General features: G+C 51.1%; 1 protein-coding gene across 2 annotated transcripts in view; it reads left to right on the top strand.

The window, feature by feature from the left end:
- Positions 1-12,019, top strand: part of TTI1 (TELO2 interacting protein 1) — a 53,863-nt gene extending 41,844 nt beyond the window's left edge. For both annotated transcript variants that reach the window (XM_062204185.1, XM_062204186.1), the window contains exon 8: positions 11,243-12,019. In XM_062204185.1, coding sequence (XP_062060169.1) covers positions 11,243-11,534 — 292 coding nt within the window. In that variant the 3' untranslated portion in view covers positions 11,535-12,019. The remainder of the gene's footprint in view (positions 1-11,242) is intronic.
- The last annotated feature ends 855 nt before the right edge of the window (positions 12,020-12,874 follow it).

The following is a 12,874-nucleotide window of genomic DNA, read 5'->3' as shown; positions in this document are numbered from 1 at the left end:
TATCCTGTTCTGCTTTTCCTATACCCACTACATCCCATCCCTCAAGTTTAGAACCATCAAACAAGCTAATATTCGCAATTCATTATCTTTTCATTTCCAGTTCTCTTTTTTGCCTCTGAAAGCAATTAAACCCCGAATTGGACATTGCTGCATCTTGAGTTGGTATTCAGGGAGGAGGCAAATGCCGTCAGACCACTCGCCTGCAGCCGGCTTTGTTTGCTGCACCGCACTCTGTTCTGGGTTGAGTCAGATGACCTCCCTCTGACGGCTGTGAGGAGGAGGAAGTGCAAGGCTGATTGCTTCGCACATACATCATCTGCAAACTTATTTTGAAGTCAGGGAAAAAAAAGCAGTGTTGTCCTTGATCAAGAGTTGGTTTGGCATCTTGATTCAGAAATTAATAAGCTCTTTAAATGGGAGGAGAAGCCTGAGACAATAGGAAACCTGGTCTCTCTGTGAGCCTCATTACTGTGGAGGTTGGGAGGGGGGCATGAGTGTTGATTGAAAGTCATAGCTACTGGTGCTGACAGCCAGGTCCCCACCCCAGCATCCATCTGGTTGTTGGTCCTCAATTATTCTCATTCCTTTATATTCCACATCCATTACCAAAATCAGGCCTGTCTGCCTAACTTGAAAATCTCTTAAAACAATGTACTTCTCCTCCTCTCCATCACCTCTCACCTGAACAACCACAGATGCCTCCTCATGGGTCACCTGCGTCCAGTACCCCCTCCTAAGTGTCCCCCACAGCACTCAGGGTGGCACACATTCTCTCTCTCCTCCCCTCCCTGCCCCTCCTCTTCTTTGCAAGCACCCAAGGGGAGCCCCTAGAGCCAGAGATCTCAGAAAGCCAAGACAGTGTTAGTATTCGGAAGGACCAGGGACAGTCAGAGATGGCCTAGCACCTTTCAGAGGTTGTGAGTCTCCCACCCTGCAACTCTGGGCCAGAGGGCTGAGCAGGGGCTGCTCTGAGCCCCCTGTCTTTGCCCCCGCCACATCCTGAAAGGAGGTGCTGGGAGCAGCCAGCAGGTGGGTTTCCAACCTCAGAGGACCCACCTTCAGCATGGTTGGGCGGAGGCACCCTGGGCAGTGCCACAGACTCTCTCTTTCCCAGGTATACGGTTAGGTTTTTTCCGTCCTCCTGTTTGCATTTCCTGGCTCCAAAGAATGGCCAAGCCAGTGTTTGCTTTTTTAATTTGCTATATTAAATATAGCTTTTGTGGCAGGCTTTTACATCTAGGCTGTAAACTCTGGAAATGGAAATTGATCAGGGGTGGTTGATGTAACAGAGGCTGTAAATGCTCAGAACAGAGATGCCATTCCGGTTTAATGCCTTTATCTAGTGAATGTGCCTTGTAAGGAGGGCGCATAAATCTTAGAACTTGGGGGAGGGGTGGGCTGGGGGCAGGATTGTAACCTTGCTGTGTGTTGCCACCAGGTGTCACTATTAACTGACTGTGCAAAAAAAACAGCTCCCCCAAAGTCCATCTCATTAAATAACTTCAGTGGATAACAAATGAAGGCATAGTATTAGGGGTATGAGAGTGGGTTGTCATACCAGGAGCTGTCCCCGAGGGCAGGCATTGGATTACCAATCAGAGGTCATCAGCCACACTCCTCCCCCAGACCCGCATTGCATTGGCAGACTTAACTGATTTAGATTCCAAAGTGGCCCCAGAAGCCTCCAAAATACCTCCCAGCATGCAGTGGGCCTCCACAGCTGGGTGCCTGTGATGAAAGCACACCCCTCCATTCCTGTGTCCCCTTCAAGCCAGTTATACTTAACCTGGTTCCACTCAGCTCCGCTGAAAGCACACTCTGCGGGCCAGTCTCCTGGGCACCTGTGAGACTTCTTCCCTGCTTTGTCGTGAGGTTTCATGTCCTCCAGTAGCCTTCCATGTGGGCTAAAAATAGGAAACAAAACTAAATGATGGCTGTTTTAAAAAGACGAAGGCCGTGCCTGCCAAGTCTCCACACTGGAGGACAGAAGCTTGGGGCTGCTTGGTCTCCACCTCTAACCCACCCTCCCATCCCCACCCCTTCCCAGCAACCAGAAGACCAAACAGGGATGCCAAGTGCCAGCAGGTGTGACTGGCTGGCGCGCCTTTTGGTCAAGCAAGTGCTGCGTGCCATAGTCGCTATGGTCCTTTGTCTCAGCGGAGGAGCAGGGTTGCCCTTCCAGCTTCCTCTGCCTCGCCACTGGGTGTGGACCTGGGTCAAAGGTAGCAGTCTTGGAGCTGGACAAACCTGAGTCCAGGTCTCCCAGATGTAACCTTAGTCTCCTTGTGTTTCATTTCCTTCCTCCCACGTAGCTGGGGGTGGCCATGACACCTTCCCTTCCAGGTCTTTGTGCAGGTGAATTGCACTCCTGTGTTCAGGAAATCCACTCAGTGTTTGTTCCTTCTGCAGACTGCATGAGGGGCTGTGGTGTGGCAGGCACTGTTCAGGTATTAAAGATGAAGGCGGTAAGACAGAGGCAGGCTATACCCTCCTGGTGCTTATGTTCCAAAGGGCTGTTTGCGTACACACCTGTGAGGGACATACAGAGATTTACACACATCCATGAACCCACTCGTGGGCACAGCTGGGGCTGCGCCAGGCCAAAGCCAGGAGCCAGGCGCCAAGAGCCAAAAGCTTCATCTGGGTCTTCCATGTGGATGCTGGGACCCAAAGACTTGGGCCATCTTCTGCTGCCTTCCCAGGTGCATTAGCAGGGAGCTGGATCAGAAGTGGAGCAGCCAGGACTCGAGCCAGCGGCTGTATGGGATGCCAGTGCTGCAGGCAGCAGCTTAGTCCGCTACGCCACAGTGCTGGTCCTGCTTTTGGGCTTGTAAGCCTGCTTCATCTCTATTGATGTGTGAGCAAGGGTTTTCAGCTCAGAAGGAACCTTTTCATGTTAATTGTCCACCTCCCCCGACTCTGCAGAGGTAAGAAGTCAAGACCAGGATGGAAGGGTTCATTAACTGACTGACTCCCCTGCTCTCTTCCCAGCAGCAGGGTCCCAGGCCGTCACAGAGCCGTCCACGCCTTTAAACCCTGCACAAACACAGACTGGCGCAGGCTGGCTCGTTTCATCCCCGCCAGGGGCCCAGCGCCTCTCTTTGCCCACACGTGGGCCTATTCTGTTTGAATGGATCAGGAGCCACAGAGGTGATCTGGTAGTTCAGCTGAGCTTGAAATTAGTCGTTCGCCCCCTCCAGCGGTGTGGGCAGTGTGTCTGAGCATGGGCTGCACAGCTGTCTCCCCTGAGTGCCCCCGCCATGGAAATGAGGGCACTACTAATATTTTTCCTTTTGACACTTGATTAATAGATGACAAATGCAGACCCAAGTAGTTAGCTTTCCTATTATCCATCTTTTGACAGACATTGCTGCCTTTCTTTTCAGGGCCCATTGTTCTAAAAATACACTCCGATCTGAGGCCATTCTGGCTGCACAGAGGCATGATTTCGTGGTGTCGACGATAAGAGACATCTGTCATGCAGATTACAAACAAAGTGGGTTGCTGGGTTTCAGATAGGAAGGCAAGGACCTCTGTGCTACTTAAATTAAATGCTGCCAGCCCTTTCCCTGCTTCCTTGGCACGGTCATGTGACCGACAATCTGGCAGAGTCCACCGCTCCACCACCCAGTGAGAGAGCGGAGCATGGGGTATCTGTGCAAGTGCCTGCTGTGCTGGGTTGAACACAGGATGCTCTTGATGGCAGACCAAGCCTGGTGGCCACAGGAGCCACACAAAGCATGTCTCAGTGATCAGTGATCCTGGCATATCACAGGGCAGTCATTTCGTCTCTTTGCAGGGTTTGTCATCTGTCTTGATCACCCGAGACCAGAGGGAGTGTGGTGACCTCAGTAGAGAGTAAAATAGCAGGGGAAATGACCTCGGTGTCTTATTGTACTCATAAGGATTTCTCTAAAAGGTTTTTATTGGGTCTCTTATTATGAGCCAAATACTGTGTTGAGAGTTGAAGATTTCAAAGCTGAATCCCAGGTCAGAATTGGCCTCTCGTGGCCTCTTAATAGCAATGTAACTTTGGGCAAATTGATTGACTTCTCAGAGTCTCAGTGTCCTCATCTGTGACTGAAATAGGCAGAGCTGTTATTTTTCACTTAATAAAATCATTGCCAGGATTCAATAAAGTCATGTGTATTAACTGTGGGCACAGAATACCACCAGAGAGTCAAAAAGTCTATCAGTCATAGTTGTTAATCATTAAATAAACTTCCCCCTTATTCCAGAAATGACTGGGAACATCTTGTAAATTAAGTGTAGACAACAAGGAAAAAAGAAAAGTAATTGGAGAAATTGTTTTAAAAAGGAAAAAGCAAGGTGAAGCAGAGCTGAGTTTGGTCTGTGAGGTGCAGGGTTAGAGCTCTGCACCCTTGCTCAGGACGAACTTGAGAAGTGGCTGTGACCTTCCTAACCGGGCAAGAGGGTAACGCGACCTCTGCAGCTTCCGGCACAGAGTGGAATAAGAGTGTAGAAAAACAAAAAAGAAAAGGCAGGGCTTCTCAGAAAGCAACACACCTTCTTGTTCCGGAACCTTAAGAGAGTGTCTCCAGGGCCATCTTGGAGCCTTGGGTGCTGTGGTGACTGCTGGCCTCCACATCCTTGCCAGGGATACAGGAGAAAGAATGCTTCCTAGAGCTGCCTCTCAGGGCATCCATCAGTGGAGGCTGCTGGCTTCCTGCCGAGGCACAGGTTACAGGAAAACAACTCACGGCCCAGAGTGGAGGGGCAAAATAGGTAGGCTGGCCAAGGTGGAAGGGCGGAGACACTGCATGTGGCCCGAGAGTGCAGCAGCCAGGGCCAACACCCACGTCAGCCACCACAGAAGGACACTTTGGGATCTGTGCCCAGCAGTACTGTCATAGGATGGAGGCCTGGGGCCAGCAGTGGGGAGCTGGCCAGATGGAAGTGGCTGCTTTTGAGCCCCACCCAGTGGGATTTAAGCCCTTCTAGAGTCTGACTTATTTTTGAATTGTCTGTAGCAGATTGGGCCTCTCAGTGCCGTATCTTTTTAAATATGCGCAAAGCAATGGAGTCATTCCACTGCATTTATGATGCTTTGTCTTGTGGTACTTTAGGGGCACGATTAGCATCGGCCGCTTCTCTGGTGGTTAGGCTTTTAAATCCTGTCCTCATTGCCTTTAAGTAGTTTTAATATGGGCCTCTGTGAGTAAGGGTGTCGGAATAAGATCGATAGATGAATGGTTTTGAACAGGTAAGCGTAGTTAAGTAACGAGTATGTATAGCTGCAAAGGTAATTGGTAGTATTTATTTGGAGAGTAAATCGTTGCTTCAAGTCATAATCCTCCATTTCCAACATTTAGAAACAAAAAAACGACCTCCGTGCAGGAGAAGATAGCTAAATTGAATAGCAAGAAAGGACAGGCTTGAAATACTGGTTAACCAATGAACCGAGACCCATTAGAGTAAATTACTGAGTATAGAAACATAGCCGCACTGCTGGCTGCCTAGGACACGTCGACACCCTGCGCATCCATTTGTTTCAAAGGCAACACACAGCCTCATTTGCAGGATGGGCATACACAGGGTAATGGGAGAGGAGCATGGAGCTGTTCTGCCAGAGCGGGAACATCGGCGAGTCCACGGTGGCTTTGTGGGGATGGCTGCTCTCCAACAAGTGAGCTTATGTCCTGATCACATTCAGGCACGCCCACGTAGAGATAGCCCTTAGCGTGTTCCTAAGGATACAGCCTGGATGACTTCTTTAGAAGCCCAAACAAACAAACACCACAAAGCCACAACTCCTTTACCACTGGCATCTACCCTGACAGCTCCAGAAAGAGACAGGAAGCAGTGGGCCCCTCGAGCCAGTGACTGATAGAGAAGGAGTAGCCTGTCACCCAGGGGAGCCTGCAGCCCTGCCTCGCACACACTCTTTAGCTCTACTGGGCTTTGATTGGCTGGTGGTTTTCTAGAGCACCCTTGAGTAGATGTTGTCTAGACAGAGATGGTGAGGACAAACTCTGTGATCCCGGCTTCTGCAGCAAAGATTTCTCTTTGGTTTTGCCGTATTTAGGGGGCACCGGGGGCCGTGTCTCCTCTTCAGGAATCCTTTCCCCTGCCCACCCTGCATGTGACTTACAGGATGGCCCTTGCCACACGGCGTCCTGGGCTTCTGGGGTTGGCCTTGTGTTCCCCACCAGACAGGGAGTCCTGAGGTCAGCGCCTTTGTCCACCGCTCTCTGCATCCCAGACACCTCAGCTAGTGCCTGGGCTGGACCAGGTGCTAGTAAATGTTTGATGAAGACACAGGCGTTTGGTGTTTGATAAGACCCAAGCCCCTTGGAGTGGGTTCCAGTAGCACACTTCTTCCCTCCCCCACAGCTCGCTCCCTGGAAGCACCCCACATTGGTCATGAAGGAGGGAGTTGCTCCTGTCGGTTTGGCATGTGGAGTTTATTACGCATTTACTGATACCCGTCAATTGTAGATAGGGCTGAAGTGCAGGGAAATGGCTGCCTGCATGAAGTGAAATTCAATAAAACTGCATTTTAAGTGAAAAATCAGTATAAACACCAGGCTTCTTTGCCATGGAAACAGAGGTTGCTTAGAAACTGCCTAACGGCGAGTTCTAAATTTTTTAAAGTCAAGTTATCATTTAAGCTACACGGCCCTACAGGTTATTGAGAGATAATCACTCGCCTCAGGACACTGGGCGGCAGAGGCACAGCCGTGCTCTGGGGACCAGATAATCTCTTGATAACTATGCTCCCCTGAGCCGCTGATTTGTGCCTGGGGGAAGGAGAAAGATTTTTGTTCAGGAGTTAAAGAGTGTACATATATTTTTTTTAAACAATGTTTCTCTTTAGGCCATCTGGCCTGCTCAGCAGCATCTCTGCCATGCCTCCTTGCGCACCTGGAGTATTTTCCAGGCAGCTACCTGGACTGCTTCAAAGCAGAGGTCCTGCCTTAGTCTACTGGTCTGCCAGGGCTTCGGCTTTCAGCTTAGCTCTCCCCACTCTCTGTGGGTCCCTCTTCCCAGCTCAGGTGGGCAAGAATGGGCCCCAGGACAGAACGGTCCCAGAGCCTGGAACAAAGCCGGGCCGCTGGGCGCTCACCCCAGACCTCCTGGGCCTGAGGCTCAGCTCCCAGGACCTGAAAGCCAGCGAGGGTCCAGGTTTGGAATTTGTCAGTGTTTAGAGTTCAGCAGGCCGCGAGCCTCTAACCGAGCAGAGCATGGCTCCGCCTGCCAGCCATCTGGCTGCATGGCACGGTCTGTGCTTTCCATCTCGGGCATGTGGAGGGCAAAGTAGACCACACTCGTTTCTTCCTGAAAATAATGAGCAGAATTAGAACCCCATTGGCTGAGAATTGGGACCCCCACCAAGTCTGCATGGAGGAAATTATGAGTGAGACAAAAGACAAATGTTTTGCCCTTTTCAGAGTGTCGGAATTATCCATGGTGTGGCAGTGCTGCCGGGGTTGGCGGTGATAATTACTCCTTAGACACACACAGTCTCTCTCTGGAAGGAGCAGTGTTTTCATCATACACTTCAAAGTGTTTTCCTGCACCTCGTCTCCTGAGAGTCTCGGGACAAACCTGAGAGCGGGGTGGGCCGGGCTGTGATCGTCTTCCTCTGCAGGAAAAGGAAACGGGTTCGTGAGATGGACTCGTTTGCTTCAAGCCCTGGAGATGGTGGGAGAAGAAACTTGCATTGCTGCCCGCCATTCTGGGACACCTGCCCCTGTAAGAGCTAAGACATGAGGCCCCAAATCATTCTTCCAAGAGTTCGGCTCTTGCTTAATAAAAGAAAGCGAACTTTGGCCACGTTTTTCCTTTGCGTCCCTGTTAGCTTTTTATTTGAAGATCTCTCAGGGCAGAGACTGGCTGCTTTCCTTTTCTTTTCCTGCCATTGAATGCACATTTAAAATGGCTCAGAAAATGAACACTGCAACGTTTTCATGCCGTGTAAGTCAGAGCAGAGCTGTGGCTGAACTGGGCTGTGGCACCACTTTGCTGGGTGTTGCCCAGATAAAAATATTCCTTGATGCAGGGAGAGCACCGTGCTGTAGCTTGAGAAATTGTTCCAGTTCTTTAAGGGGAAAAAAATCAAATGAAACCATTTGCATTCTAACAGTCTTTGGCACCAGGGAAAGCTGTCAGCTGTGTCACGTGTAAATAGAAATCTGCTTCCTGGTTTTGGTGTGTTTTTTATCATCTCCCTTGCCACTCTAATTATCAAAGATATTTTTGTTTTTAAACAAAAATTGTCTCCCACACAGCCCCATCTCCTTTCTGCAGTGAAGTGGAAATGATGAATTAGAATATTCTAATCACTTCGCCAGCAACCACCGTGGAGGCTATAAATGCAAGATTATACAAAACAAGGGAAACTTAAAATTGTTTAGGCACAGAACAGACCAGGAAATTTTTCAAGGTGCCCCTCCTTGCCCCCGCCTGCCTCCCTTACCTCCTTGGCTTCTGCCTATTAAACCCAAGGAAGAGAGCAAAGCCAGCTTTGTGGAGGTCAGACCCAAATCTCCTGAAGGCGCAGACCTTTCGGATTAGTGAAATTAAAAGCCAAGATTTTGTCTATTTAGCAAGCATCTAAATTCCTGTTTGATGCTCAGAAGTGTAGGAGAGGCTCCCAGGAATACTCAGCAAGAATAAAATGTGATCCCTCAAATAGACAATGTATGCAGCCCTCCCCCGGCATCCCTGGGGGTGGCATGCGGGAACCCCCAAGAATCCCAAAGCTGCGAGTGCTCAAGTTTTTCTTACAGGGCGTAGTGTTTGTGTGTAACCGACACACATCCTCCCATATGGTTCACATCTCCTCTGGATGACTTAGAACACCTCATAAAGTATGTAAATAGTTGCCGTGCTTTATTGCGTAGGGAACAATGACAAGAAAGCAGTGTCTGCACACGTTCAGTACAGACACAGTTTTTTATTCCCAAGTATCTTTGATGCAGAACCTGCAGGCACAGGGCCACCTGCATCCTGTTAGTTGGTAGACAGGGGTGTCATGTGCTGGATGCACTGTGGGGTTTCACTGGGGTTTGAGGGGTGTCATGTGCTGGATGCACTGTGGGGTTTCACTGGGGTTTGAGGGGTGTCATGTGCTGGATGCACTGTGGAGTTTCACTGGGGTTTGAAACCTCAGCAAAACCTTGAGTGAGAGCCGGCACTGCAGCTCACTAGGCTAATCCTCCACCTTGCGGCGCCGGCACACCGGGTTCTAGTCCCGGTCGGGGCACCAGATTCTGTCCGGTTGCCCCTCTTCCAGGCCAGCTCTCTGCTGTGGCCCGGGAGTGCAGTGGAGGATGGCCCAAGTGCTTGGGCCCTGCACCCCATGGGAGACCAGGAGAAGCACCTGGCTCCTGCCTTCGGATCAGCGCGGTGCGCCAGCCGCGCGGCCATTGGAGGGTGAACCAATGGCAAAGGAAGACATTTCTCTCTGTCTCTCTCTCACTGTCCACTCTGCCTGTCACAAAAATTAAAAATAAATAAATAAATAAAAATAAAAAACAAAAAACCTTGAGTGAGGTACCATCTCCATTTTTAGAAATGCAAAAACTAGCCGGTGCCGTGGCTCAACAGGCTAATCCCCCCCTGCGGCGCCAGCACACCAGGTTCTAGTCCCGGTTGGGGCGCCGGATTCTGTCCCAGTTGCCCCTCTTCCAGGCCAGCTCTCTGCTGTGGCCCGGGAAGGCAGTGGAGGATGGCCCAGGTCCTTGGGCCCTGCACCCCATGGGAGACCAGGAGAAGCACCAGGCTCCTGCCATCGGATCAGCACATTGCGCTGGCTGCAGCGCGCCAGCTGCGGCAGCCATTGGAGGGTGAACCAACGGCAAAAGGAAGACCTTTCTCTCTGTCTCTCTCTGTCTCACTGTCCACTCTGCCTGTAAAAAAAAAAAAAAAAAAGAAAAGAAAGAAAAAAGAAATGCAAAAACTGAGACCCAGACAAGTTGAATAATTTCCTGCAGCCACACAGCTAACGATGCAGTGATTACATGGATCCTATTAGTAATGGTCTTTCTTCCCTCCTTGAGGGTGAGCCGCTGATCGCCCCTTCAGATCCTTTTCTGGGATGTAGGTATTCGGGGGGGGGGGGGGGTGTCATCCCAAGCCATTAGTGTGCCGCTGAAGAAGTCATTAAGACCTGGTCAGTGTTTCCCAGGGGCCCAGAGTGCACAGTGAGCACAACAGACGTGCCTTCCAGGAGCTTACACTTCAAGGGAGCGAGAAGGTCCAGCAGACAGGCAGATGGCGCGTGCTGGGGAGGCTGTCCTGGAGGAGAATAAAGGGCGAAGTGGCCCGCTGGCCCAAGCAGGTGATGATGCCTGGGCTGAGGGCAGGCTGGCTGGGAGGGAGCCGGCCAGCAGAGGAAGGCCTCGGCCTCCGGGCATTCAAAGACCAGCCAGAACCACCGTCCTGGCCTGATGTTCACACTTGCACTGGCCAGTTTCAAGTTGATTTTTCAGGAGCAGGGCTTAAACAAACAGGCAAGGGTTGTAACCCCAGAGTTCAGGCCAAGACAAAGAGCCGCAGCTTTGGTGGGAGTGGTGTCCAATGGCCCCGGGCCCTCGAGCTCTGTCTGTGTTGTATAGGGACATCAATGCTGTGTCTTTGCCAAAGTGTCCAGGGCAGGGCTCAGCTAGTCCTGCCTAGAAGAAGGGAGCCCTTTGCCAGCCTCTAGTGTGTTGTGTGGATCTGACTCCAGTGGGGAGACAGTACTTCCGGGAGAACCACAAGCGTGCATCCAGACCACCAAAAACCTTCGGCTCTCACTGCACGGTTCAGCAGCCTGCTGGCAGGCCTGAAGACTGGAGAGCTAAGGAGTCAGCAGGGCAGGGAGCCCCACTCTGGGCTGCTCCTGTCCCAAGGGCTTCCCTCTGCCACCCCCCACCCACCCCCACTGAGCTGGGCCCGTAAAGGTGGGTGGGCAACATCTTTTTCTTCTATTTGAAAACTCCTACGTTACACTCCAAACTCAACCCGCTTCTTTGCCAAGAGCTTGTTTAATGTCAATATTGATCTGCTCAGATTAATTACTGATTTACTCCATGTCAATGGATATGAAACTGTTTACCTTCTTCCTGTTGGGCACTGGGACCATCCTGACAGTCCTGTCTTATGGACTGAAGTGTGTTTCTACTGCTGTTTGAAGGGACTTGATCTCACTGTCAGGTTCTTCCGGAATAGCTCTGATGGGGACCTGCAGCACGCCCGCGCCACCACTCATTGTTTCCTTTCTTTCTCTCCACAGCGTCTTCCTCCACTTGATGAAGGTAGACCCGGACTCCACCTGGTTCCTCCTCAATGAGCTCTACTGCCCCGTGCAACTCACACCTCCCCACTGCAGCCTCCACCCCGTGCAGCTGCGGGGGGCCACCGGGCAGCCAAACGCCTACACAGCCAATGTGCTCCACCTGCTGCAGGAGCTGCCGGGCCCCCTCCTCCCCTGCTACTGCGGCTGGGCCGGCCCCGCCCTGGCTGAAGGCAGTGGCAGCTGCAGGGAAGGCTGCAAAGGTGGAGTAGACAACCGGTCGATGTTATAAATTGATCGATCACACAAGTGCTTAGAAATTGGATTGAAAGAAAGTAGCTGACTGTTATTTATATTTCATACCTAGTGTTTTCAAGTGACATTGTCTGGAGGCTCTAAGGGTTTAACTCCTTCACCTGCCATCTGCACGGCCCTCGCTGCCTCTGAGCCCACCCACGCACACGTGCACCCACGCACACACACAGCCACACCCCTGAGCGCTGGAGGACGTGGGAGGCAGAGTTCTGATCTGTGCCCCAGCATTGTCCTCCGAGACCCTGAGGTGGGTCAGACGTGAAAGAAGCCTGAGAACACAGCCCTCCATCACACACACACACACAGATCAACCCCTCGGTCCGCGCCGCTCCTCTCCTCAAATAATGAGATGGAGCGAGTTTGTTGTACCTAACCTGTTCTTTGGGAGAAAATGGAGTAAGGGCACTTCTTGGATGAAAAGTATGATCAAGAGCTCACTTTAAACTTTCTTATTTAAATTGGATGGTGTTTTCTTAAATGAGTTTCTGTTCTTGAATAGGTAACAGAGAGGCGCCGTGTGAAAACCAGGCAGTGCAAACAGGACTCAGTGGCAGGTGCATCTGCCGCCCCATTTCCCTGCGAGGGCAGCCGCTCACAGCCGCTTCTGATACCTGCTGAGCAGAGCAGTGCCTTTAGCCTCTCACCGTGGGTCCTGGAGTGGTGAAGCAGCCCCGTCGCCATCACCAGCCTCACTGCTCGCAGTCCATCTGCCTCGCCGCCCCGCACACCTAGATGCTTCTGAAGCAAATCCCAGATGTTATGTCCAAACTTTTTTTTTTTTTAAGATGTAGTTATATATTTGAAAAGCAGAGTTACAGAGAGGCAGAGCTTCCATCCACTGATTCACTTCCCAAATAGCCACAATGGCTGAGACTTGGCCAGGCCAAAGCCAGGAGCCTAGTATTCCATCCGGGTCTTCCACTGCTATCTCAGGTGCATTAGCAGGGAGCTGGATCAAAAGCAGAGCAGCCGGGACTCAAACCAGCACCCCTGTGGGATGCTGGTGTCATGGGTGGTGACTTACCACAATGCTGGTCCCCAAGTTCGCTTTTTTTTTTTAATGTACAACCACAATACCATTATCATACCTAAAAGAATCAGCAGTGACACTTTAAATACTGTCAAATATTTAGACAGTGCCTAAATTTCCCGCGTGTGTTTGATTCAGCATCCGAGTAAGTGACGTGCTTTGCACAGGTACCCATATGTCCTTGAGTGAATCTCTTACGGTTGTGGATTTCCCCTGCACCTGTCTTTCCTCTTCCTTGGGAGTCTTGGTGAGGAGACAAGGTCATTTATTCCACCTGCAGCCCTGGG

This window comes from Lepus europaeus, chromosome 10 (assembly GCF_033115175.1).
Source record: "Lepus europaeus isolate LE1 chromosome 10, mLepTim1.pri, whole genome shotgun sequence".
In the NCBI taxonomy this organism is placed as follows: domain Eukaryota; kingdom Metazoa; phylum Chordata; class Mammalia; order Lagomorpha; family Leporidae; genus Lepus; species Lepus europaeus.
This window is presented reverse-complemented; position numbering and strand designations above follow the sequence as displayed.